General features: G+C 35.7%; 1 protein-coding gene across 4 annotated transcripts in view; it reads left to right on the top strand.

Annotated features, from left to right (window-relative positions):
• Positions 1-24,876, top strand: part of vti1a (vesicle transport through interaction with t-SNAREs 1A) — a 164,111-nt gene that overhangs the window by 26,445 nt on the left and 112,790 nt on the right. For 2 of the 4 annotated variants that reach the window (XM_055176519.2, XM_055176517.2), the window contains exons 4-6: positions 4,019-4,096; positions 8,238-8,258; positions 18,608-18,692. In XM_055176519.2, coding sequence (XP_055032494.1) covers positions 4,019-4,096; positions 8,238-8,258; positions 18,608-18,692 — 184 coding nt within the window. The remainder of the gene's footprint in view (positions 1-4,018; positions 4,097-8,237; positions 8,259-18,607; positions 18,693-24,876) is intronic. The other 2 variants (XM_055176520.2, XM_055176518.2) reach the window with 1 other exon arrangement.

Genomic DNA, 24,876 nt, shown 5'->3' with positions numbered 1-24,876 from the left:
AAACAAATAAATGCTGAGAAACGGCATTGCTTATTGTTAGTTTATTTTAACAAATGCAACTTTATTGTAAAGTGTTACCATCAACTCTTGTTTTGTATTGTAAATCATGTTAACAGACATATAGCGCAAATTTTTGACAGGACACAAAACCTCCATCTCAGTTTTGATGAAACATGTCTCTTTTAAAAGCAGTCAGACCAGACCTCATCTTTGCATAAAGTTAAGGCAGATCTTTTTCCTTTTGCTTCCGGGAATAGAAGCAAAATTCTCACCCAAGATTAAAACAAGTGACAAGACAAAGACCTTTCAAATCTTTTTCTGTAGCAATCAGGTATACTTGTTAAAGCGCTTGTTCTTTTTTAGATTACAAAGCCTCTTTGTGTTTTTATGTCTTGGTTCAGTATTTATATTTGAGTTCACTGTACCATAAGTTGAAAAATCTGATTTTTTTTTAACAGTGAAGATATAACTATATTATAATGATTTTTTACGACTTTAATCTTATTCCAAACCTCAATCAATTTAGGTCAACATTGGTCATAATTAAATATGCAGTACTCCAATGATCCGAATAAATAGCCTGTCTTTATCAAAATAGTAGCAAAATAAATTATTTTAATAACCTATAACTTGACTTATCCAATGCAGAGTGCTAATCAAAGTATTTCCCAGGGTTAAGCAGTCAATATTGCCCAGCTGCTGTGCTATAGCGGCGGATGAAGAGAGAATAATCAGTATGAGGCTTGTTTTACTGCAGGGGGAGTTGCAAAATGGTGTAAACGGGCTGGGAGAGGCGTCTGTCTTTGTTTCTATCGCTAGTTTTCCCCTCCGAAGACTTAAGGCTGCATTTGCCATTCTTTTTGTGCAAGCGGCACTCAAAGGTTACAGCACGAAAGTGGTTGATGCTCTCAGCGACAACAAACAGCTATTTAGAAGAAGACTGAAACAAAAATAGGGTTTGAAGAAGATTGTGTGTGCATTCAAAAAAGGCATCTCCAAGGCTTCCTTTCTCAATTATGAACATGCCTACGTTCCCCAAAGTTACCGTGCTGTTCTTTAAGATGAAACTTGACTAAGGTGGAACATGTGGGTGTGTTTTTCATCACAAGATACGCTTTGTTTATGATTCTCGTGTGTAAATAATTTGAAAATGTGCAAACAGATGCTAGGGATTTCTGATCGGTTTAATCAGAAATTATTTTATGTAGGATTTGAAACAGATTTTTTTTGTTTGTTTATTTTGTGTTCCTATATTTGGTAACACTTTAAAATAAGGGTGCATTTGTTAACAATAGTAAATGCATTCGCTAGCATAAACTAACTATGAGCAATAGTTTATTAACATTTACTAATCTTTGTTAATGTTATGAAACTAATGTTAACAGATACAGGTTTTGATATTAAAAATGTCTTAGTAAATGCTGAAATTAACATGAATTAAGATGAATAAATGCTTTACACTGCAAAAAATTATTTTCAAGGGAAAATATTTTTTTTGTCTTGTTTTCAGTAAAAAATATCTAAAATTTCTTAAATTTAAGATGCTTTTCCTGATGACCAAAACGACCCAAGAAAATAAGTCTTGTTTTTAGACCAAAAATATCAAATTTAAGTGATGTTGTGCATAAAACAAGAAAAAAATCTGCCAATGTGGTAAGCAATTTTTTCTTGAATTTAGTGTTTAAGAAAAATGTTTAAGATTTTTTTGCTTACCCCATTGGCAGATTTTTTTTTCTTTGTTTTATGCACAAAATGTTTTAAATTTGATATTTTTGGTCTAAAAACTAGACATATTTTCTTGAGTCGTTTTGCTCATCAAGAAAAGGCATCTTAATTTAAGAATTTTTAGATAGTTTTTAGATATTTATATTACTGAAAACAAGACAAAAGTACAAATAAATTTTTTTTGAAAATAATTTTTTGTATTGTAGCAGTAAATGTTTGTATATGTAAGCTAATACATTAAGTAATTATAGAAAAAAATAAAAGAAATACAACCTTGTTTGTGTTACCGTTAAAATAATATTATTTTATTATTTATTATTAACTCTTTCCCCACCAATGTTTTAAAAAAAAGTTCCCAGCCAACGCCAGCATTTTTTATGATTTTCACAAAAGTTTACTGCCTTCCAGAAAATGTTTTTACTCTAAATATATAAACATGCAATATATTAAATGAAAGAACAGACCCTCTGCTTTAAAAAAAAAGTTTAATCCTACCTTCATTTGTTCTCTCTTTATCAAATCTCAAATATAGGTTTCTTCAAAAATGCCAAATTTTGTGAAAAAAGCTGAGATAATTGCATTTTTGTGAAGGACTTTTGATAAAGATCAGATTCAGAGCGATCCTCAAAACATACACGGAGTTTGAACTGTTGCCCTAAGGAAATACTTCCGGGTTTTATAAGTTGGGTAAAAACACCACCTGGTGGATAATAGCGGAAATACGGATTGCCAGAAAAACTCGTCATTGGCAGGGAAGCGTTTTCTCTTAAATGGGCCATGGCACAAGACTTTTTTAAGATGTCAAATAAATCTTTAGTGTCCCCAGAGCACAAATGTGAAGTTTCAGCTCAAAATACCATATAAATAATTTATTATAACATGTTAAAATTGCCACTTTGTAGGTGTGAGCTAAAATGTGCCATTTTGGGTGTGTCCTTTAAAATGCAAATGAGCTGATGAAATTCAAACACTCACAATAATGGTGGTTTGTTGAAATTAAAACTCAATTGTGCTTTTCTCTGCACTAAATGGCAGTGCTGTGGTTGGATAGTGCAGATTAAGGGGTGGTATTATTATAATAAAAGCCAAATTTCAACAACCTATTTTTTCATGTGCTTGTAGAGAATTGTTTACCAAAACTAAGTTACTGGGTTGATCTTTTTCACATTTTCTAGGTTGATAGAAGCACTGGGGACACAATCATAGCACTTGGAAAAAGTCTGATTTTCATGCCATGGCCCCTTTAATTGGCAGAGAAAAGTTAAATATTTCTGCATTTAATATAAAGTAAATTAGCATCTCAATAAATTTGTTTTAGATCTTCAAAGCATTAGATGTGACCTTAAAGTTTGCAAGACAAACTTGAGCAAGTGCACTTTTATTTGTAGTACATTGTAGTATTCTTTAACATTCTCTCAGAAAATGTGACACAGCGTTGCATCACAAAATGCCGTTCTTAAATAGCACTTATTAGCTGTTTAGTTTTCCCATAGGTGGTGTTGTCCCAAAAAAAGTGCCAGCCCACAGGAAGCGAAAGGAGCAAAGGGCTGCTGGTAAACGCTATCTCTCTGTGTGTGTTTTTTCTCGCACCGCCAGTATGCGTTTAGTTTGGAGGGTATTTGAAGAGGTCGGGTGTGTTTGTAAACATGCCACACTCAGCTTCGGCTCACGCAGAATTGGAGGTGGCACTCTGTGAAGTGTTGGGTATGTGTGTGTGTTTCTTTTTTGGACATGGCATTCTTTTTCCCCACTGCGTTGTGGAGGAGAGAAGAAGGAACAAGCCTAAATCTGATGGCACGCCAATCGCGTCGACCCGGGTGATGAATTATTCTGTGTCTAGCTTCCTGGCTCGGTATTATCACAGGGTCTGCCAGACTACAGGACTGACAGCAGTGACAGCCCCCAGAACACATTTCCCTCTGACAACTGATACTTTCCTAATACGCTCCCTGCCTCTGTCTTGTACTATGGTCCTCCATTCTACACTTTTTATTTATTTAAGTGGAAGGGGGGCTTTTCCTATTACATCCAATGGCTCCGGTTCACTCAAGCCACAGTGTCTACACCAACTAGATTACACATAGATTCACTCTCTCTATTCTCGACAAACACACACACACACACTCACTCCGTGAAGCACACACTACAGGTGGAAGTATTTTTGTTGCATTTGCCGATCCAACAGGGGGCTCTCGTGCTTTAGAAATGTCTGTTATATTTTAAGTCAAGTGAACTAAAGTATGTTTTCTCTCTATCTTTTCCTTCTCTCTCTCTCAACCTCTTCCCATTGCAGAAAAGGTCACGTATTGCCTACAGTGATGAGGTGCGGAACGAGCTCCTGGGGGAGGATGGAGGCTCCTCGGAGACTCAGGTAGGATGTTAATCAGGGGCTGTGCTTTCCCAGTGCGGGTGGCTGCTCGGGGTGAGGACGGGTCAGGGCCACGAGGGGCAAAGAGAGGCAGGCATTGGCACCCAGTCATGCAGAAGCAATACTGTTTAATGCAAAGCTGCCCAACGCTGAATGGGCTTTAGGCTCTAACCAGCGTCTGGGCAGCACCAGATTGGGGTAAATTCCCTCTTTCTCCCAGCTGTTCACCATCCGCCTGGGTATTTATTCTTCTGAAGATGACCTCACATGCCAAAAACTGCTGCTTCGTAGCTGCTTAAACAGAGGAGGGGGAGATGTAAATAAGAAAACGTATATCAAGATGTCACTCCATGCACCAAATTGGATGTTATCTTAAATGAGTGAATGAAAAAAAAGTTTGTTGTGAATGTATTTGTTCTAAGCCTGGATATGTCAGATCTACATATTCGACCCGATTAGAGAAAAAATATTAATCTTAGCCACATGCTTTTAAAAAAAATTATTTGTATTTGTTCTGCTGTACTGCTATACATATACAATACATCATACATAAATAGTCTAAACTGGGATTTAAACTGGTTCTTAAGCAGACACTGAAATAACATCTTCAACAGTGCTTTTTATAGCTATAAAACTTGTTTTGGTTCCTTTTTATTATTTATTTATTTTTGTTTAGTTTTTGTTTTGCATATAATTTTTCAGATGACCCTACTGCCACACATCTTACAAACATACTGAACTGCATGTACACTTAGCTGTGAAAGATGTGCATATTCGTACCAATTGTAGCACCCCAAAAAAGCAAATGATACTAATAGTCAAAGCGTCCTTTGAGCTGTCAAAGCCACAGCGAATACTCGCCAAAAGAAGGATAATTTTAAATTCACTTTTGTTATTTTTTTTCAATGACTCCTTTCTTTAAAATAATCAGTTTGTGACAAATTATATTACTTGAATCGGTCTTCAAACTGTATTCAATGACAGCGTCTTTTATCAAAAATAATTGTGAATCAGAGCGAAAGCCACAATAGCTCATTTGATATACATTTTTAAGATGCAGGCTTTGCTACTTTGTTCACTTTAGTTATAATAACAATGGTTTAAAAGGATTGCATTTTTTTTCTAGAAGTAATTTTTTTTCTAAACACTGAAAGATAACTTGATTAATAACAAGAGATTTGTTTTATGTTAGATTGCCACCATTGATCTGGTAAATAAATGAAGTGCACTGGGATGCTATTGCATTTACTGCCGCAGACTCAGTTGACTTTTCCACGCTGTCATCTGCAATATTAAAATCCTCTTTTAAATCAGTCAAAAACAAGAATACTATACATGACTGTTAGAAAAAAAGACATATATTTTTGGTAAATGTTCGTTAATGAACATTTGTTAATCAGTTTTATGCAAACATATATGTATGTTTTACATACAGAAAGGATGCTCCCAGTTTCCTTCCAGCATACCTCAGGTGTTTACTTAATTCCTATTAATAAATAAAACCTGAATTAAACTTTTTTTAGGCGAACACAAGACTTGCTGTGAGTCGAGTGGTTGTAACTTTAGGGTTTTTTATTGAGCGATAGAGCGAAGAGGAAGAGATGTGTTGGGGGGGTGCTGACTGGGGTGAGCTGGTCAATTTAATTCCTTACGATCTAAAAGAGGTCAGGATCATTTCATATAGCCCTGGCAGAGCAGATCATTACCAGTCACAAATCTGTTCGTTACATGGCGAGGATTTATAGCAAAGTAAATAGGGAGTTCTGAAAATAGCGTGTTGGCCTGACGATAATAGCTAAAGGACGATTTAATAGAGTTCGGCATTTATTCGTTATCTGTATGCGGACAGAGACCGAATTGGCGCTATCGTTCTTTTTTTATAATAAGGTGCTCTACCATTGCACTCTTTTCTTCGACATCCCTCCCCCTACCCTTTTCTCTAAAAACAGACACGTTTTTCTACCACACACATACTTGCGAGAACGCACACACATTTTATTCGCACGAGAATAGTTTCGATTTCAGACACGGCAGAAGGCATGGCCACAAGAGATTGTGCAGGTTTAAGGCGGTGCGGACCAGTTTTTCCGGCTACAAAGGAAGCAGATTAGCACTTGCATCGAGTTCAGTATTGGGGAAAAAAATCTTTGTTTGAAAATCCGCTGATTATCATAACAGAAAAATTGCAGCAGCGCATTTTCGTATTACAGCTCACGTGTAAAAAGCAAAGGAGTTCATCAAAACGCAATTACACAATTTCACGGAATTACCCGCGTACGGCTTTTTTCACCGTTAGCCGTGAAACGCTAGAGAATTCAGGTAAAGCAACAAGATGGGTTTTGTGGTTTAAAGACAAAAACAAAGAACCTGAATAGCGCAACGGCCATCCCAAAATCTGTTGGTAAATCCTCGGTGTGAATAGACAATCGTTCAAGCAGCACAAATATGTAAGAACAAGGTTTGTTTGGTCTTCATTGAGGCTGTGGGGCTGCGTTTAGATCAGGTGCGCTCCCACCAAACCTAAATAGCCACTTCTATAGTGTGTTCATAAACTTTGCCCTTTTAAATAATGCAGGCAACATTTGAAAGGCTACCTCTTGTGTCCCTGGCCTACTTCTTTTATCAGGTTTTATTTCTTAAGATATTCGAAGCTAACAGGGAACTTTTTTGCAAAAGTGAATTCTTAAGAAAATGCCAATTTTTTCAACATTATTTTAATTAATTTAACTTTTTATAGTTTTTTTAATAAATGTGCATCGGACTTCCTTTCAGCTATCTGTAAAAATAATAAAATATTTTTTTATTTAAATAATTCCTTTTTTTTTATTCAGTACATTATATTGTGATAAATTGTTATATCTTAGCAATATTTAATCATATTAGCTGTTTCCTAATAATTTCTATATATATATAAAATAATAATTTTCCACCATGACTGACACAATGATAAGCAACTAAAATAGCTTTGTTATGAATCCATGGCCTATGGGAGAAACTGATGTCCCCAACGACTGCCACCACAATTTAACATCACGCCCATCTTTCCTTTTTAGTCGGGTATCAAGTTGATAATTTATGATCCAAGATCGGCCTCTTTCTGATACGATAGCGAATGATTCAAAAATAGAGAAATTCAAAATGACCAACCCACAAAAAACAGATAAGAGGGCTTTAATAATGGCCCAGAGCTTCCCTTTAGATCTGCTAACCTTTAATCTTTCGTAAGAAATGGAGATTAAAAAAATCACCTGCAACGGCTCACAAATTATGAAACTTGTCTTCCCCTCCTCTTGTTCACGATAAGCAACTCAACCCTTGCTTACGATGCTTTTTTAACACGCAGGCTGTAGTGAAGAGACACTTTTAAATGCTTACTTGATTAAGTTTAAATTATAGTAGGCACTTTCAAGGGCTGCGATGGGCACAGCAAGTCGTGTATTTTCAGTTATACTTGTTTTAATTTGTAATTCCCTTTCATTAAAAATTAATAAGGCATGCATACTATTTTTTTATTCCATTGTAAGCTGTAATAAGATGCACTCGCTTGGCTTTATGTTTATGTATCGGTCTCTCATGGCGGGTCTACTGCATAATATAAAGTGTCTATTCTATTGTTATACAGTACAGTACATTGTGTTTTTAGTTATTAGGATGTATTGTCTGGTGTCATTTTGCAGACAAGTAGGAATCCTGCCGAGTTGTTGTTAAGGAGCCTAAATCCTCAAAGCTACTGTACCCAATCTGTATTATCCTACTGTACCGACTCAAATGCTGGTATTTTTCCCCCTCATGCCATATCAAGTGCTGTGATGTGACTGTTTGTCTCCTTCCTTTCCTTGATGATGATAGTTTAGACGTCGTGAGTTGAGAAATCCATTCCCAGTCTTTGTTTAATGTGACAGCCCGAGAACTTGATCTTGGTTTGTTCAAAAAAGTCGGTACGAGTCTCGTGTTTAGCTTCTTTTAATGTGTTTGTCTGTGATTTCTAAATGCTAAACATGCAAACAGATAAATCGTCAAGGTTAATTCTGCACCAAGCCGCATGACTGATCTGCTTCCTGCCATGTTTCTGCTTTTTATCTATCTCTCTCATTCTCTCTTCCCTCCCTCTCTCTCTTTCTGTTTTTTTGCCTTCACGTGGCAGTTGATAAAGTTACGTGAGGAGGTAAGTGCCTCTCTTCCTTTAGTTTCCCTGGATCTTTTATTCATTTTATGCTTTGTCAGAATAAAAAAGCCACTAATCTGATTTTAAAGTCTCTTTAGATTGAGCTCAAAATGAGGTTGATTTCTATGTGCCGTTTTGAGGAAATAAATCAAAGTTATTTCATATCAAACCTTAAAAGATTTATAGAGACATGGAGACATGCAATGCTGTTATATTAAAACAAAAATACGCTTTTATTCCCTTAACACAAATGTTAGTTAAATATATTTTTAGCTGATACAGATGTAGTCGTCTTAATATTAATAACAGCATTTTCTCACATATCCAGATATACCGCCCGTAATTTACATGGTTAATATTGTGTCTTTTACAACAGAGAAAATGGGCTATTTCTGTCTTTACTCTCACCGGTTTTGTTCTTGTGTTTTTATTAGCACACACGCCTTTAAATATAACAGAATTGTATAATTACAGCCAACCAGTCAACAGCAGAGTTCTCTTTGTGCGAACACAATAGCCTCCCATTCAGTCCGAGATAAGGACTATTTTCTAATGTCTTTTTGTGCTTGTAACATTCATCCAATTTAAGTACGTGGTTACGCCAAAAAAGGCAGTCGTTTTAATCTACGCGTTTGGACGCTGGTATCTCTAGGGTTGTGTGTGTATTTGTTGTTTGGATTTGGGTTCCCCCTAATCGTAGACACATGCAGTCGCACAGACAACTATCTGAAGATCTTTATTCATAATAAAGAGGGGAGGACTGGATAGTACTGCATTATAGTACTGCCTGCCTTTGTTAAGATGTTTACAAAGTGATTACTTATCTTTGATAAATAACACGTTTCCGAATACAAATTTATTTTGATTGCCTCCATCTTATAAGGGTATGGTAAAGATGCGTTAAATATTTATGGATGCAAAAGCGACAACCTTAGCCTCCCTACTGTCACCAGACACTTCGTTTAACTGATTTGTTTTTTTACTATACTGTAATTGGTTTATAATAAATCACAAATAGGAATGTGATGATCTTGAAACGGCTTAAATTTTTCTTTTAATCATTGTTTGCTTTGATCTCCAAGTTAAACAATGCAGACTCAGGCTGCGTCATGCTCAAATGTCCTCTTATAGACGGTTTCATCGGACGCAATACACGTCTGGATCCGAACTTTACTTCCGGTTTCGTTTTTTTTAATGGTCTGACTAGTTGCTAAACTGATCTCTTGAACAAATGCCTCGTCGAAAATAAAAATTTTTTTGGTTTCCTATGTAATCTATGTGTTGTTTTTTGCTTGTTATATAAATAAACTACATTTAAAGAACTTTGTTGTTATTTATTCTTCGCAGAGTTTACCGGAAGTTACGTGCGGAACACGACAACCGCTTGTTTTTGTTGTTACTGCTGAAACGGTCTATATGTAAAATATAATTCAGAGATGCCTCTTTTTGGGATTTTTCTAGACTGTGTTGTGTCTGTATAGACCATTTGCATGTTTGCAAACAGAGATGAAGTTTTTTGTGGGCGGAGCCCAACTGGTGGCAGAAAGTGTCACCCCGGATTTCCATCGACTGCGGAACGGCTGCGTATCCGCTGCAGAGCAGCGGCGGAGTCAACCGGTTTCCATTCAAGTCAATGTGTGTTTCCACTGACTGCGTTCCGAATCCGTCACAGCTCCGGCCATCCGCAGCCCTCCGGAACAAATACACAGAGCTTCTATTTTGGACGGATGACGGACAGCTCCGCAGGGCGGAGCCATGACTATATCGCGTGATCATACCTGAATTCGCGAGATCTCATGTTGTGATTTGGGCTGGTCCAGCAAAACTTTATAATTTAATAACGTCATAATGGGCGGAGACAGAACTAGATATCGTGCGATCATCACGTGAATTTGCGAGACCTCATGGGTCCTCGTCACTTCAGCACGCAGCCGCTCTGCAACATATACGGAACTGGTGGGTATTGGCGGAGTGCGGAGCCGTAACACAGTGAAGTCGATCTGCAGCCACTCCGCAGTTGGTGGAAATCCGGGGTCTGCTCTGCAGTAGCGGTGTAAAGTGTTTTAGCATTAAACTGTGTTTTTATAACACTATTTTATTCAACTAAAGTAGCACTACTGCTGTTGCTTTACAGCAGTCTAACGCAAAATATACAGTAAATCACTGTAAATTAAATGTTAATACCCATAATGCAATGCATATTACAGTAATGAACTGGAAAAGAAAATGATGGTATTTTACTGGGCATTTTCTGGTAAGTAACTTTAGAAATTACAGTTAAGTCTAACAGTGTACCATTTATTAAATATTTCATAATTTTCCTGTTTTCTATTTCTTCCTTATATTTATAGCCTATGTGTTTGTTCTAAAACTATTATAAAACTATTATGTTAACATACAAATTAATTTGTATAGGCCTGTTTATAAATTAATAACACTTTACATCATGTGTGTGTGCTATATTAATATATTTATTAAGTATGTAAACATAATCATTTTAGAACAAAGAGGAAGAAGACAAGATATAAGGTAAAAAGAAATAATAGAAAACGGAAAAATATGAAATACTTAATAAATGGTGATATTATTACTTTTTTAGTATAACCCATTCAAATCTAAAATCTTTCTAAATAAATTATAAACGTAACGTAATGAAAACGCTACAAGAAACACATAGAGGGATCAGACTTCGACAGAACACCGGATATCTTCACTAATTACTTTCTATTTTAATTATTAATAGATTTCCAGATGATTTCAGTACTCCAGTCTGTCCGTTTAAGGTCTTATTGCAATCATAAACACCTACGTTTATCTTTAAATGGTGTCTTTGACGACAGTATTCTATAAAAATGAAGGTCATGTTTTTTGGCATACACTGTAAAAAAATTCTGTAGAAATGACAGTATTACAGTATAGCTGCCAGTAACTTACCGTAGATTTTACATTTATGTTATTTACTGGCAACATTTTGTTCAAAGTTAAACTTTATCTTCTACAGTAAGTTACTGGCAACCAGCTGCAAAATTACAGCAATTTTTTTACACTGACACTCGACAGCACAAGAAGACATTTTCTAGTGAGTTATCTTGTTCGTTTCACTCGTGTGTAATTCATTTCCACTGTTTTTCTGCCACCACATTGCGCACGCAGCCTGCAGTGACGTAACTGTGACGTCTACTTGCAAACGGTCTATTTGTTAGTCATACAAGTCTCTCTTTCTCTCTTTTTTTATATATTGAACATTAGTATATTGTTAAGATTTCTGCACTTCCTGTTACTGAATAATCCCATCTGTACGACTACCATCCTCCTGCATTTATAATTTACAGCTTCTCACAGTTCTCCTTTCTTTGCTACCTTGACTTGTGTTGTTCTATTTTTGTTATTGTTTTTCCCATATGGCCAAACAAAACAGGAGTACAGTTTTTCAGCTATGGGTTGAGAAGACACCTTCAGTACGCTCTGCCGCCCCCTTTTCCACCACAGAATGTGCAGCTATTAAATCCGATTAATTTTTTTTCTTTTCTCCACAACTTCACAACGCTTTACTGTCTTTTCCTCCCATTTTGCTGAATTTTAATCAAAGCCCATACAGCTTATACACACTTAGCCCGCTTTTTAAAACTGTACTTTTTTCCTCAGCTGGAAAACATGTTTAAAAATTTAGCATCCGTATTCACAGCTGTTTGACACTTGTAATTCCTTTTCTTACAAGTCCCAAACAACCGGTGTAGAAGATCACAAAGTCAGTCTGAATCATAACTGTCATCATGATTCACTTTGACTACACATTCCCCCCCCCTCCCCACATTTGAAATAATAAGGAATCATCAAAACTTTAGAAAATTGCGATTGTAAGCGCTTGCGTTTGATATTGAAAAAAGGGGGAGAGAAGGGTAGACGGTTCTTTTGAGCCGCGTTCGTATTGTTCCTGGGTACCGCGTTAATAACTTACAACTGAAGTGCAGATCTTGAAAAAGAAAGAGGAAAAACGAAAAAGAAGACATAAAAAATATTTTTCATTTATGGTATCTAAGAACGTCTTTGTAGAAAATGTAGGTGTCAGATAAAAAGGCATACATGCATTGGCACAAATGAGACGGGGAGCACGCAGAGGCGGTCGTGGGCACACCAATATTTATCATGGCCTCTTTAAAGGAATCTTTTGTTGAACTTTATAAGACCAAGAAAGGGAGACAATACTCTAATGGTGAATAAATCAGAAAAAGGGGTTTTCTTTTATTCAGGTCAGTTTGTTTGCAGATGAGAGTGAGTGATATGCACCCCTTTGGTGTACTATATTACTGCTTTTTTAACTATGGAAGTCTCCCAAAAATACCTGCGAAAGCATTTATTGAAAACAACAACACAGAATCGAAATGGAGTCGTCTTTCCCTGCATGTCTAGAATGAAAGTTATTCTTTTTGATAGCCAATTCCTTGCGTTTTAAGGAAGTCCCCCTTCCTGCAAAACATCTCCGTGTCGTCATGGCACCTGCACGGCCACCTTCACAGTTACCTTAGGTCTGCGCTCCCCCCGCACACAATAGACATCAACGCTCCCCTCCCTCCGAAAAAATAGAACGAGCGAGCATGAGCGCGGGAGAGAAATTCGAGAAAAAAGCTTTGAAGTGGCTTTCCAGCACGACAGTCTGCTGGCCGTCTCCCCGAGACGTGTCACCTTTGCCGAGAGGGAATAGGAAAATCACGTTTCGAATGGTAATGATAACATACTAATCACTTGAGCTCTTTGAAGACGGGGGAGCGAGGTACTCTTTCAGTATCCCCGGCTGCCTTGTGCTTCCAGGCACACAGGCACATCCCTGGTCTAGGTGTATTAGTTTAAGCGGTGCATGTCAATACGTCCTCGCCATCTCGGCTCATCCAGAGGGGCTCATTAGGCAGAGATGGCTCCCTTTTCCCCGCGCGCACTCCCACCCCCGTTTCCTATATCTCTTTCTCTCTTTCCCTCTCTCTCCCTCCATCTCCCACTGACTCCCCCTCCCTTAAACTATTAAAAAGTATTTCAGCTATTTTAAATGACATCTGTCAACCGAGAGGAAGAGAAGAAAAAAGTTCAGACAGAGTGTTTTTTTCTCTTCTCTGTGATTGTCAAACTTTGAAAAGTGGAATGTCGTATATTTTCCCATTTCATATTTTTGGAGTGATTAGCCGCTACATATTTTGACAGCTTAACTAGAACTCTCTCCGCTTAATTTTTTCTGCATGTGTAAACAGAAATAAAGGTTAACTGTCCTTTGGAAATGTAGTTACCTAAATTTAGTCAAAATGTGTGGCTCCATATTTTTATATCTCAGTGACTATATTAGAATGTTGTGAATGTTGCTGTTGACACCAATAATATGCATATCATTATTATTACTATTATGCATAATTAATTTGTGTATGCAATTAATGTTTAATGTGATAACAAGGGTAGTTATGTATCATTTTCCATTGTCTCCAATGATGTGGATATATATTTGCATATTATGTTATTAGTCTTATGAAGGTCATTATTTGAATAACTTAGTGACTCACTTAATGGTTTTAACTTTTAACCATGTTTTTTTTTAAACTTTGTATTTTATCTTTCTAAGTCACTTTGGATAAAAACGTCTGCTAAATGCCTAAATGTAAAACACAGAGGGCCAGATTTACTAACATCTTGCCCAAGTGCAAACCATTTTTTGGCATTAAAAAGTGCGGTCAGGATTAACTAAAGAAACGCAGTGAAGAATTAGCACTGAAAAGGAGTGAACATAGTTATTTTTGCACCTGACCTTATGCATTTGTAGAAGTTTTTCTTTCAGACGCAAAATTTATAAGAGGAGAGTATTAAAAAGAATCACGCATCTGTTACTAAAGTTTGCACTTGTCAATTTACTGGTATTTGGGTCATTTTATAACTCCCCAAAAAACATGGCTGCATCCGAGTACTTCCATACTATTTAGTTACAATGTTATTGCAGCTGGGTTGCCGGTAATTTACCGTAGATTTACATTTATGTTATTTACTGGCAAGAATTTGTTCAAAGTTAAATAAACTTTAAATATTAACAAGTATTTATCTTTACAGCATAAAACTAAACAATAACAGCCTCATGCAAAGCATTCTGGGAACCAGAAGTCATCATCAACCTTTTTCTGTTTTTTGCTTCAGATTTTGTTTCCCAGAATGTTTTGCTTGATGCTGTTTTTTTAGTTTTACTCCGTAAAGACAAAGACTTTTAAATGTTTAATGTTCATTTAACTTTGAACAAAATGTTGCCAGTTAAAAACATAAATTTAAATCTACGGTAAATTACCGGCAACCCAGCTGCAATTTCTACGGAATTTTTTTATAGTGTAGGTAAAAGCAGTAAACGAGGGAAGTAGTATGTCCGAATTCATAGTATTCCAAAAACAGTAGGCGAAAGTTCTAGGATGACCTACTACTTCTGTCAAGATCCCAAAGTGTTCATTCGATGGACCCTTTACGAAGAAGAAAAAGGAGATGCGTTGTTTTATTAAAAAATGCCAGAAAGCGGTAACGAATACATATATTAAACAGCTGACCATTTTAGTTAAATTGCGCTAGTTTAACGTCATACAAGTTAACAACTTTAAGTGTCACGTGGTGTATCAACATGGCGTATGTAGTACGTCCAAATTCATTCTTACTATTCATATTAATACTATTTAGTACCTACTGTTTTAATGGTTAAGAAGTAGGTACTCCATCTAATTCACTACCTACTCTCACAGTATGTGGGTGATTCTCACGAAAACTTGGTTTTAAAAATGTCAAGCATGAAAATGTAAAAATTGCTTAAATTTACTTTTTTTCCCACCAGACATTGAAAAACAAAGTCTGGAGTAAATGGGAACATTAATTTAAAAACTTTTACTTATCATTTAACACTTTTTGTAACATAATAAAAAAAAAAATCTCATTACCGCAACAGTCAGTAAACATCAACACTGACATATTTTCAAAATGACATGACAAACCTGAAAGAACATAATTTGGAGATTCTGCACATGCATTTAAAATCAAAGTATTATGCTTCTATTAATTAAATTAACATTTAATAAGCATCTGTTGCGGTAATGATAATCAAAATGCCGTGTAAGCATTCTGACAAGACAATGTTTCAAATTAACTGTAAAAAATGATCTTACCTGGTAGCCTTCTTGAAGTAACTGGTCCATGTGCTTGGTCACTCAAAATCAAACTTTATTAAAATTCTGTATGTGTGCTTAAACTGTTCTCAAAAAGTTTTGCGGAGGATGAGAACATCAGGCATGGACACATCATTTTCCTAATTTTTCTTCATTATTATTATACATGAATATTCAGTAAATATTTTTTCTGTAATCTAAAGTAGTCTAGCAAAACATCCATTTATTTTTTTTCTTAAAATTTTTGTGTTAATTTGATTAAATTACAACATAACGCATGTTCAAACACAGCCGGACACATTGCGGTAATGAGAATTTCAGCAGAAAATGAGATAAAATTTCCAATTATAAATTCTTATGTTGAAATCACACATTGTGCAAGGTAGAACACAGTATTGTGTTAATTCTGATGCTTTTTAATGTTACTATATTACACATTTTAAAGCTAAAATCATTAGTGCCGTGGTGTTTCAATGGTTTCGTGAGAATCACCCAGTTATTTTTGCACCTGACCTTATGCATTTGTAGGAGTTTTTCTTTCAGACGCAAAATTTATAAGAGGAGAGTATTAAAAAGAATCACGCATCTGCACTTGTCAATTTACTGGTATTTGGGTCATTTTATAACTCCCCAAAAAAACATGGCTGCATCCGAGTACTTCCATACTATATAGTAGGGCAGTGTTCTTCACTCCCAATCCTGGAGAGCCGGTGTCCTGCAAAGTTTAGCTCCAACCTTAATCAAACACACCTACCTGTGATCTTCTAGTGATCATGAAGACATTGATTAGCTTGCTCAGGTGTGTTTGATTAAGGTTGGAGCTAAACTCTGCAGGACACCGGCTCTCCAGGGCTGGGAGTGAAGAACACTGTAGTAGGGGAAAAGCAGTAAACGAGGGAAGTAGTATGTCTGAATTCATAGTATTCCAAAAACAGTAGGCGAAAGTTCTAGGATGACCTACTACTTCTGTCAAGATCCCAAAGTGTTCATTCGATGGACCCTTTACGAAGAAGAAAAAGGAGATGCGTTGTTTTATTAAAAAATGCCAGAAAGCGGTAACGAATACATATATTAAACAGCTGACCCTTTTAGTTAAATTGCGCTAGTTTAACGTCATACAAGTGAACAACTTTAAGTGTCACGTGGTGTATCAACATGGCATATGTAGTACGTCCAAATTCATTCTATTCATATTAATACTATTTAGTACCTACTGTTTTAATGGTTAAGAAGTAAGTACTCCATCTAATTCACTACCCACTCTCACAGTATGTGATTTCGGACACAGCCCATGTGTTAAATTGCGTTGGTAATTAGACGCACACGCCTTGCCACAGTTATGCGCCTGGAACCAAGTTAACTTCCGGTCTGTGTTTATTTATCGATCTGGCTAGTGGTTAAAGTGATCTCAAACAAATATCTTGTTGAAAATAAAAAGTTTCCCTTTGCAAAAGACGAGGGAAGACGACGAGCATGGATCAGCCAGGCAAGAACTAGCTAACATTGTGTACATTCATTTTGCACAGTAAGTTAGCTCAGTGTAGTAGTTGATACTATAGAAAATAGATGTTGCGCCTGTGTTCTTCAACGTTTGGCATGTTAGTAAAGTTAAGTTTTCATGCTTATTTTACCTGTTTAGTAAATCTGGCACAGAATGTATAAAGCTTTCATGGTTTGCATGATTGTTTGATAACACTTTTAAATAGGGACTAATTCTCACTATTAACAGACTGTACCCATTAACTATACTAAGAAAGTGACAAGATGAAAACCACTTTTTTCTTTTACAACTTTCACATAGCATATTTAGGTTGTAATAACATAAAAAATTCAAATCCATAATTTGATTTTTAAAGATTTATTGTAAAAAAAATTGCAAAATGCAATAAATCTAAAAAACATTTTTCAAAATACTATAAATCTATTGAATCAATATATAAATGTGCATTCATCTTTGCCATGTTATATTCATTTAGTTAACTAGTGGTATACACTGATTAAAAAAATGAACATTAATGGCATTAATCAAAAGACTTTGTTATATTAAGAACACTGTCATTGCTGCGGTCAACCTTGGGACGTTGTCACTGAACTTTTTTGTGATTGCGATCAGCTGTAAATCCTGCTCGATTTTTGTTGACTTCGAGTAAAATAATGGAAAGTTTTTCATAAGATCTCCTCTGGTCAATGTGTTAGCATGACAGAAACTTGATGCTGTTGTGTGAGAACAAGCAACAACCGGCATTTTTCCTTCGCCAGAGTGCCTCTCACGTAAATTATTCGATTTTGATGGCTTATGTTTCTTCCCCGCCACAGAAAACCACCAAAGGTTTATCAGTGCCATCAAAAGTATTATTTTGTTTTTGCTTGTTTGTTGATCAGGAAGTACAAAGTAGATGAGGAAAACTAAGATTCTGTGTGTATTCAAAGCGCCCCCATTGTTGTTTAAAATGCGTGGAATGGTGCGCTGTGATTTGTTGAGCGGATTTATTGCATTCTGCAGAGAAGAAGGACTGGCGTTTATCGCGTTTTGGGATAAAAGGGAGAAAAGATGACAAAATAACACGGTGGATATTGGATTTTGCGTAAAATTAAGAATTTACTTTTTAATACTGACCAGATACAATATTGATTTTGGTGGTGACTAATAAAAAAATGCTGTTTATTGTGTTTTGGAACCAAACTCTTCATATATAGTAAAGTGTTACAGATTGTTTTTCATGGTTTACAGTTATATTTTTTTATTTTTTTTATTTAATTTGAATATGAAAAATGATCGATAAGGTTTATAATGGGGTGTTAAACTAGTCAGACTAACAGACATTGGCTTATTTAAAGCTACATTTGAAAATATATTACAGCTCAATTAACCAACCCTCCCATGCTAATCTTTGCCCTGCTGCTAAATGTGAGCTAATGAGAAATGGCAACACCTTTAGTACAAAGCCACCGAAAGAAGGAAGCCTCAATTAAAACGAAGGAAAGGTGTTAGATTTCAGCTTCAGTCTTTTCTGCTATGGAATTTACACGAGGATCTGTCCAATTTGTGTCTAATAATAATTCGATTCTCTCAAATCAACATGTAATGTAAATTGCATCTAAGTAGTCTCTTTTGTATATGCATATTTTGAAGCCTTTTCAATCACACTTACTCTTTTCTCTCTTCTCTTGGTTTGTTTTTAGAGAGCACATCTGTTGGACAACACAGAGAGACTAGAAAGGTCATCTCGGAGGCTGGACGCCGGCTACCAGATAGCTGTGGAAACCGGTAAGCATTCTGGGTAGGGGGGTGAGCGACAGCAAATTGTCTCGCTCGTATGCGCGATAGAAAGAAGGGGGGGGCGCACTGACGACGGGTGACATTTTCAGGAGCACATCAAAGGGAAGCAAGGGAGAGAGAGGTGTAGAGCAGCAACCGCAGTACTGTCTCACACAAAACATACCGCCTTATTTCCATTCACCTACCTGTGTGTGCTTGTGTGTGGCGTGCATATGAGAGAGAGAGGTTTTAATATGGGTACCAAATAATGCTGTGTTGACTGGAAAAAAAACAACAGCTTGCCTCTACAGTCCTGCGAATCTTTTAATAAACCAGTTTATAAATAAAATGCCCCTGGCTCGCACCTGTATTAATGGTAGTTTCATCTTTAAATAAAAACGGGAACTAATTTAGATCTAAACAATACCTACTGGTGTAATCATTTTTTTTGTGTGCTGTGTTTTTGAGGCCTATGAGACGAATCAAAGCTCATTCTTCAAGAAGCTATCGGCTTTCTGTCGTAGTTTTGAAAACTTTGTTAATTTACACTATAATGGTAGGGTGGCTTGTGCGTGACGTTGACACGGTTAATAATTCAGGGTTGTGCGACCAGTGCCGTTTGATGTCGCGCAAGAACAACTCACAAATTCATAAATGCAATCTGCATCTCTGCTTAAAAATTTAGTTTAATTTATTTTGGATTTCTACATTTTTTTTACTATCCTTTATTGTATAATTTTTTCCTGTTCTGTTCGCCGTTTTCTGTATTCATGCTTCTTTTTACTTATGTCAGCCCAATTGAATAGCTTTCGTAGTAGATACCAAAAGAAAGCTTGTAGACGGCATTGGCAAGATCCGACCCCCTATGAGAGGAGAATTCCCCATAAAGGACCAGTCTCTACTTCTGAGACCCCTCATCTGACACAATACCGCACGGCTTCTAGTGCTCTCTGTGTGGGAGCTGCAAACGCAGAACAATGCCTGTTTACTCATCCCTTCTCTAACTGCATTAAAGCGCAACTCAGTCTGATGCGTCCTGTGATCCTAATCCCTGACCCCCTTACACCACTGACCACCCCAGCGCACTCACGCACGCACCTGCAACTTTAAAGCCTAGCGACAGGTAGTCCTAAACTGAAGTGGCCCTAAAGAGGACAACCCTGTAGTTTTGGGATTTGGGCACAGCAGCCATGCACGAAATGCACAGCGATCGCCCGCACGGTGTGCACGGAGCTGGGGCAAACACAGCCTTTACGAAATGGATGTGATTTTTTTGGGTTGCTGAAGTGACCCTCAGTCCCTGTGTCACACTGAGGAGGATTGACCAGCTTATGGGTCGTGTGTTAAAAATCACTCGGGCGGCAAACCACACCTGCCGTATGTTTCTACAAGCCTTTCAATAGTAATGCTAAAGTTACAGTTCACCCAAAAATGAAAATTCTGTCATCATTTACTCCCCCTCATGTGGTTCTACACCTTAATGTTGAACACAAAAGAAGATATTTTTATAAATAAGGGTAAGCACACAGTTAACAGCACCCATTGATTGTCATAGTACTATGGAAGTCAAATATTATACCATCAATTGTGTGCTTACCATCATTTATCAAAATATATTCTTTTGATTTTAATGTAGTAAATAATGAAATTAACATGAAATAAGATTAATAAATGTTGTAGTAATGTTAATTGTTAACTAATCCATTAACTGATGTTAACAAACACAACCTTATTCATTCTATATTTTGCTGGGTTGTTTTTAACCCAATGTTGGGTAAATATTGGACAGAACACATGTTGGGATATAAATAAACCTATGCTAGGTTGTTGTTAACCCAACGAGTTAAAATAACCCTAGTGTTGGGCAAAGATTAATCGTGATTAATCGCATACAAAATAAAAGTGCATTTTATATGTACTCTAAAAGTGCACTCTATATTTTGCTGGGTTATTTTAAACCCAATGCTGGGTAAATATTGGACAAAACACATGGTGGGTTATAAATAAACCTATGCTAGGTTGTTGTTAACCCAACGAGTTAAAATAACCCTAGTGTTGGGCAAAGATTAATCGCATACAAAATAAAAGTGCATTTTATATGTACTCAAAAAGTGCACTCTATATTTTGCTAGGTTATTTTTAACCCAATGCTGGGTAAATATTGGACAAAACACATGGTGGGTTATAAATAAACCTATGCTAGGTTGTTGTTAACTTAACCATGAGTTAAAATAACCCATAGTGCTGGGCAAAGATTAATCGCGATTAATCGCATACAAAATAAAAGTGCATTTATAGCACTCTAAAAGTGCACTCTATATTTTGCTGGGTTATTTTTAACCCAATGCTGGGTAAATATTGGACAGAACACATGGTGGGTTATAAGTAAACCTATGCTAGGTTGTTGTTAACCCAACCATGAGTTAAAATAACCCGTAGTGCTGGGCAAAGATTAATTGCGATTAAACGCATACAAAATAAAAGTGCATTTTATATGCACTCAAAAAGTTCACTCTATATTTTGCTGGGTTAACTTTTACCCAATGCTGGGTAAATATTGGACAGAACACATGGTGGTTTATAAATAAACCTATGCTAGGTTGTTGTTAACCCAACCATGAGTTAAAATAACCCACTAACATAGACGCAATGCATTTTATACTGTACAAACTGTTATATTCTATTCTCCTTACCTACCCCAGTCCCTAACCCCAATGTCACAAAAACCTGTTGGCAGTCTTTAATCTATGAAAAACTACCATTTAGTATGTTTTTTTAGCTTTTCCGTTTATGGGGACACTGTCTGTGTCCCCGTAAACCACGTTTATAGCATCATAAACATGTCATTATACACTATTCATGTCCCTGTAAACAACATAGACCCCCCCCCCCACACACACATACATATATACATTTCAGAACATTTTTATTTATATATCCATTTTGATTGTTAATATAGAATATAGAATATATACAAATAAATAAATATATATATATATATATATATATATATATATATATATATATATATATATATATTAGGGCTGTCAAAAGATTAATCGCGATTAATCGCATCCAAAATAAAAGTTTGTGTTTACATAACATATGTGTGTGTACTGTGTCTAAATATTATGTATATATAAATACCGACACATTCAGGTATATATTTAAGAAATATTTGCATTTAAATACTGTATATACATTTATATAATTTATATTATATATGAATATTTTATATATAAATATAATAAATTTTTCTTAAATATATACATAATTGGGTGTGTTTTTATATATGAATAATAATTATACACCATACACACACATTTGTTATGTTAACACAAACTTTTATTTTGGATGCGATTAATCGCGATTAATCTTTTGACAGCCCTAATATATATATATATATATATAAAAATAAATAAATAAATATATATATATATACACACACACACACACATGTAATTGTTTCTTAAATACATAAATACATGAATGTGTGTGTGTGTGTGTGTGTGTGTGTGTGTATTTATATATACATAATAATTACACACATGGCTCATATATTTAGCAAAAAATCACTTTTATTTTGTATGCGATTAATCGCGATTAATCTTTGCCCAGCACTATTTTTTTCATTGACCCAACATGTATTCTGCCCACTATTTACCCAGCATTGGGTTAAATAAAGTATATTGGTATAGTCACTGTTATTTTATTGGCCCCTTTTTAGAGGAAAATATACATGGTTCACATTTTGGTAAAACTCATTGTGAATCCGCTCGTTGTATATAATCTAAACAGTTTATCATACATTTTTTATGATACTCCAAAAAATTTTGATTTATAAAAAAAGTAAAGGTCATCCATGGTGTGGGGTTACCTGAATTCCTCATAGCCATGCACCAAATTCAAAATTTACAACCATTACACCTTTGAGACAGGAAAGACAAACGTTCCCCCCTCACTGCCGGCATTTGTGGAATCCGTTTTATTCGAGTGCACCTACAAAGTGTCAGTAAAGACTGCGTGTGTGTTAGTTGTGTAGTGCGTTGAGTCCAGCAAAAGCATGTCAGGAGCACTCCAGGCCCTCGGAGAGATATTGAGAGTGCTCTCTGCACATGCAGAGCTTTTTACCAAACTGTTTGTCTCATAAATAAAGTATGCGTCTTCATTAGGAGAGGGCACCCACTTTAAAGCAGCCTGAACCAGAGGCACGCCGGCCTGAAGAGAGCCTGGAGTACAGTAGGAGGGAGCAAAGCAGCCAATTTAAAGGCATTTAAATCAGAAATGTCCCAAAGCCCACAAGCCCTAAATTAACCCTAAATATTTTTTTTGCTTTTTATGAAAGCCAAGGAAGTTTGCAAAAGAAGATTTGTATAGTAAAAAAAAAAGAAATAGCTCAGGGTTGTATTTCTGTTATTTGTGGCTATCTTTGGATAATACTATTTGGTTAGATTTTATCCTATTAAGCACCAAAATTAAGTTTATGTTTAACTAAACAAGCACATGACCTCAGAATCTATTAATTAATCCAAATTAACCTGGTGTCTGCTTGTGCCGATATAAACAAACAAAACGAGATGCACAACCGAGTGTCTGTCAGGAGCAGAGAGGTGGCCTTTGAATACACAGCAGCCGCTGTAGCAATAGATCGATGAGGCAAAATGAAACCAGCTCATTAGGGATTGATTTCAGCAGTGTTTAGATAAGCAGAGTGGGTCGGGCCTGGCCCCTGGGGCCCTCACCGGGGCCCAAAGTTCACGCAGAGTCAGGTAGAGAGTCTCTCTGCAGGCCATCATCTTTATTAGCACCCAGATAAGCTGATTAGGCCTTGTCAATCAAAGGTGCCAATGACTCAATCGAGAGGCCCTTTTTAATTTCTCTCATTTCTTTTTTCCCTCGTTTTATTTTTTGTGATAAATCATTGAAGCGACCAACAAAGCTGTAGCCATGGCGGCTAAGCTAAGCAGCCCTGCAGTTGTCACCAAGGCAGACGACGCAAGGACCCTGTGATGATGTGACGACTGTATTAAAGAGTACATCAATTTGTTTGAGAGTGTTTTGATTTTTTCAGCGGTATTAAAAGAGCAAACGTGGGAGGGCGGCATCATTGTTGTTGCGGGCTTAACAGAAATGCCGAGCATGCGCACGCTAGAAATAAATAACTAAATACATAATCAAATGAAGAAAAACATATTCTGTAAACATGAAAAACGCAGTTCCTTTTGAAAACGAGCATGATTTTAAGACATGCTGTTTTAGTTCATGGGTGTCGGAGTGTCCCAGTAACACATACTGTGTTGTCTCCATCTCTCCGCTTCGTTTCTTCTGCCCTTCATCTTTCGTATTTCCCTCTTTTTTGCACTTTCTAGTTGTGGGAACCAACTGGGTACTTTAAATGGAATTTATTTAAATTATTTTGTGTTGCTGTGGCCTTTTTAAATTTAGAAATTAAATATTTTTTTATTAGTTTATGTTTTATAATAGTAGTAATAGTAATAAAAATCTTTAATTGTTTTGAAAAATTTTGATCTATTTTAAAACTAAAACTAAATGCAAAATTGTATAATAATAATAATAATAATAATGTATAATTATAATTTTTATTATAATATTAACTATTATATTTATAATTATAATATTTATAATTATAATAATGTATACAAAATATTATATGTAAACATATTATTTATATATATTATTTAATATTTATTATATATTTATATTATTTTATTATATTAATTGTAAATTAAAGTTTAAAATATTTTTTTTCAAAAAAGTTTTCCAATACATTATTAACAGATTTTTGATGTGCTGTGGTATGTAATTATAATCTTATCTTATCTAACATTTTTAGGTTATATTTATTGTTGCCATTATTTATAAATATGCAGCATTTGGGGACACACAACAAAAGTGGAATAACATTTTAATTATTCACACAGTCTGCAAGGACAAATAATTTATATATACATATTTTCTTATAATTTATTTCTATTTCATGTTGAATAAATTCAAAATATGATTTAATTGTTTTTTTCCAACTATATAAAAGTTGTTGCACATGTAATTAATCGTCTCATTGCCTTTCATTATTAATTTCAACATAGCTGTTCCAGTTGATTTCCTTCATAGTATAGTGATATTTAAAATTTCAACACAGCGTCACTGTTCCCTCTTTAATGAGGACAATTTG

Source organism: Misgurnus anguillicaudatus, chromosome 4, assembly GCF_027580225.2.
Source record: "Misgurnus anguillicaudatus chromosome 4, ASM2758022v2, whole genome shotgun sequence".
Taxonomy (NCBI): Eukaryota; Metazoa; Chordata; class Actinopteri; order Cypriniformes; family Cobitidae; genus Misgurnus; species Misgurnus anguillicaudatus.
The sequence above is the reverse complement of the archived record's forward strand: the minus strand, read 5'-3'. Positions and strand labels throughout refer to the sequence as shown.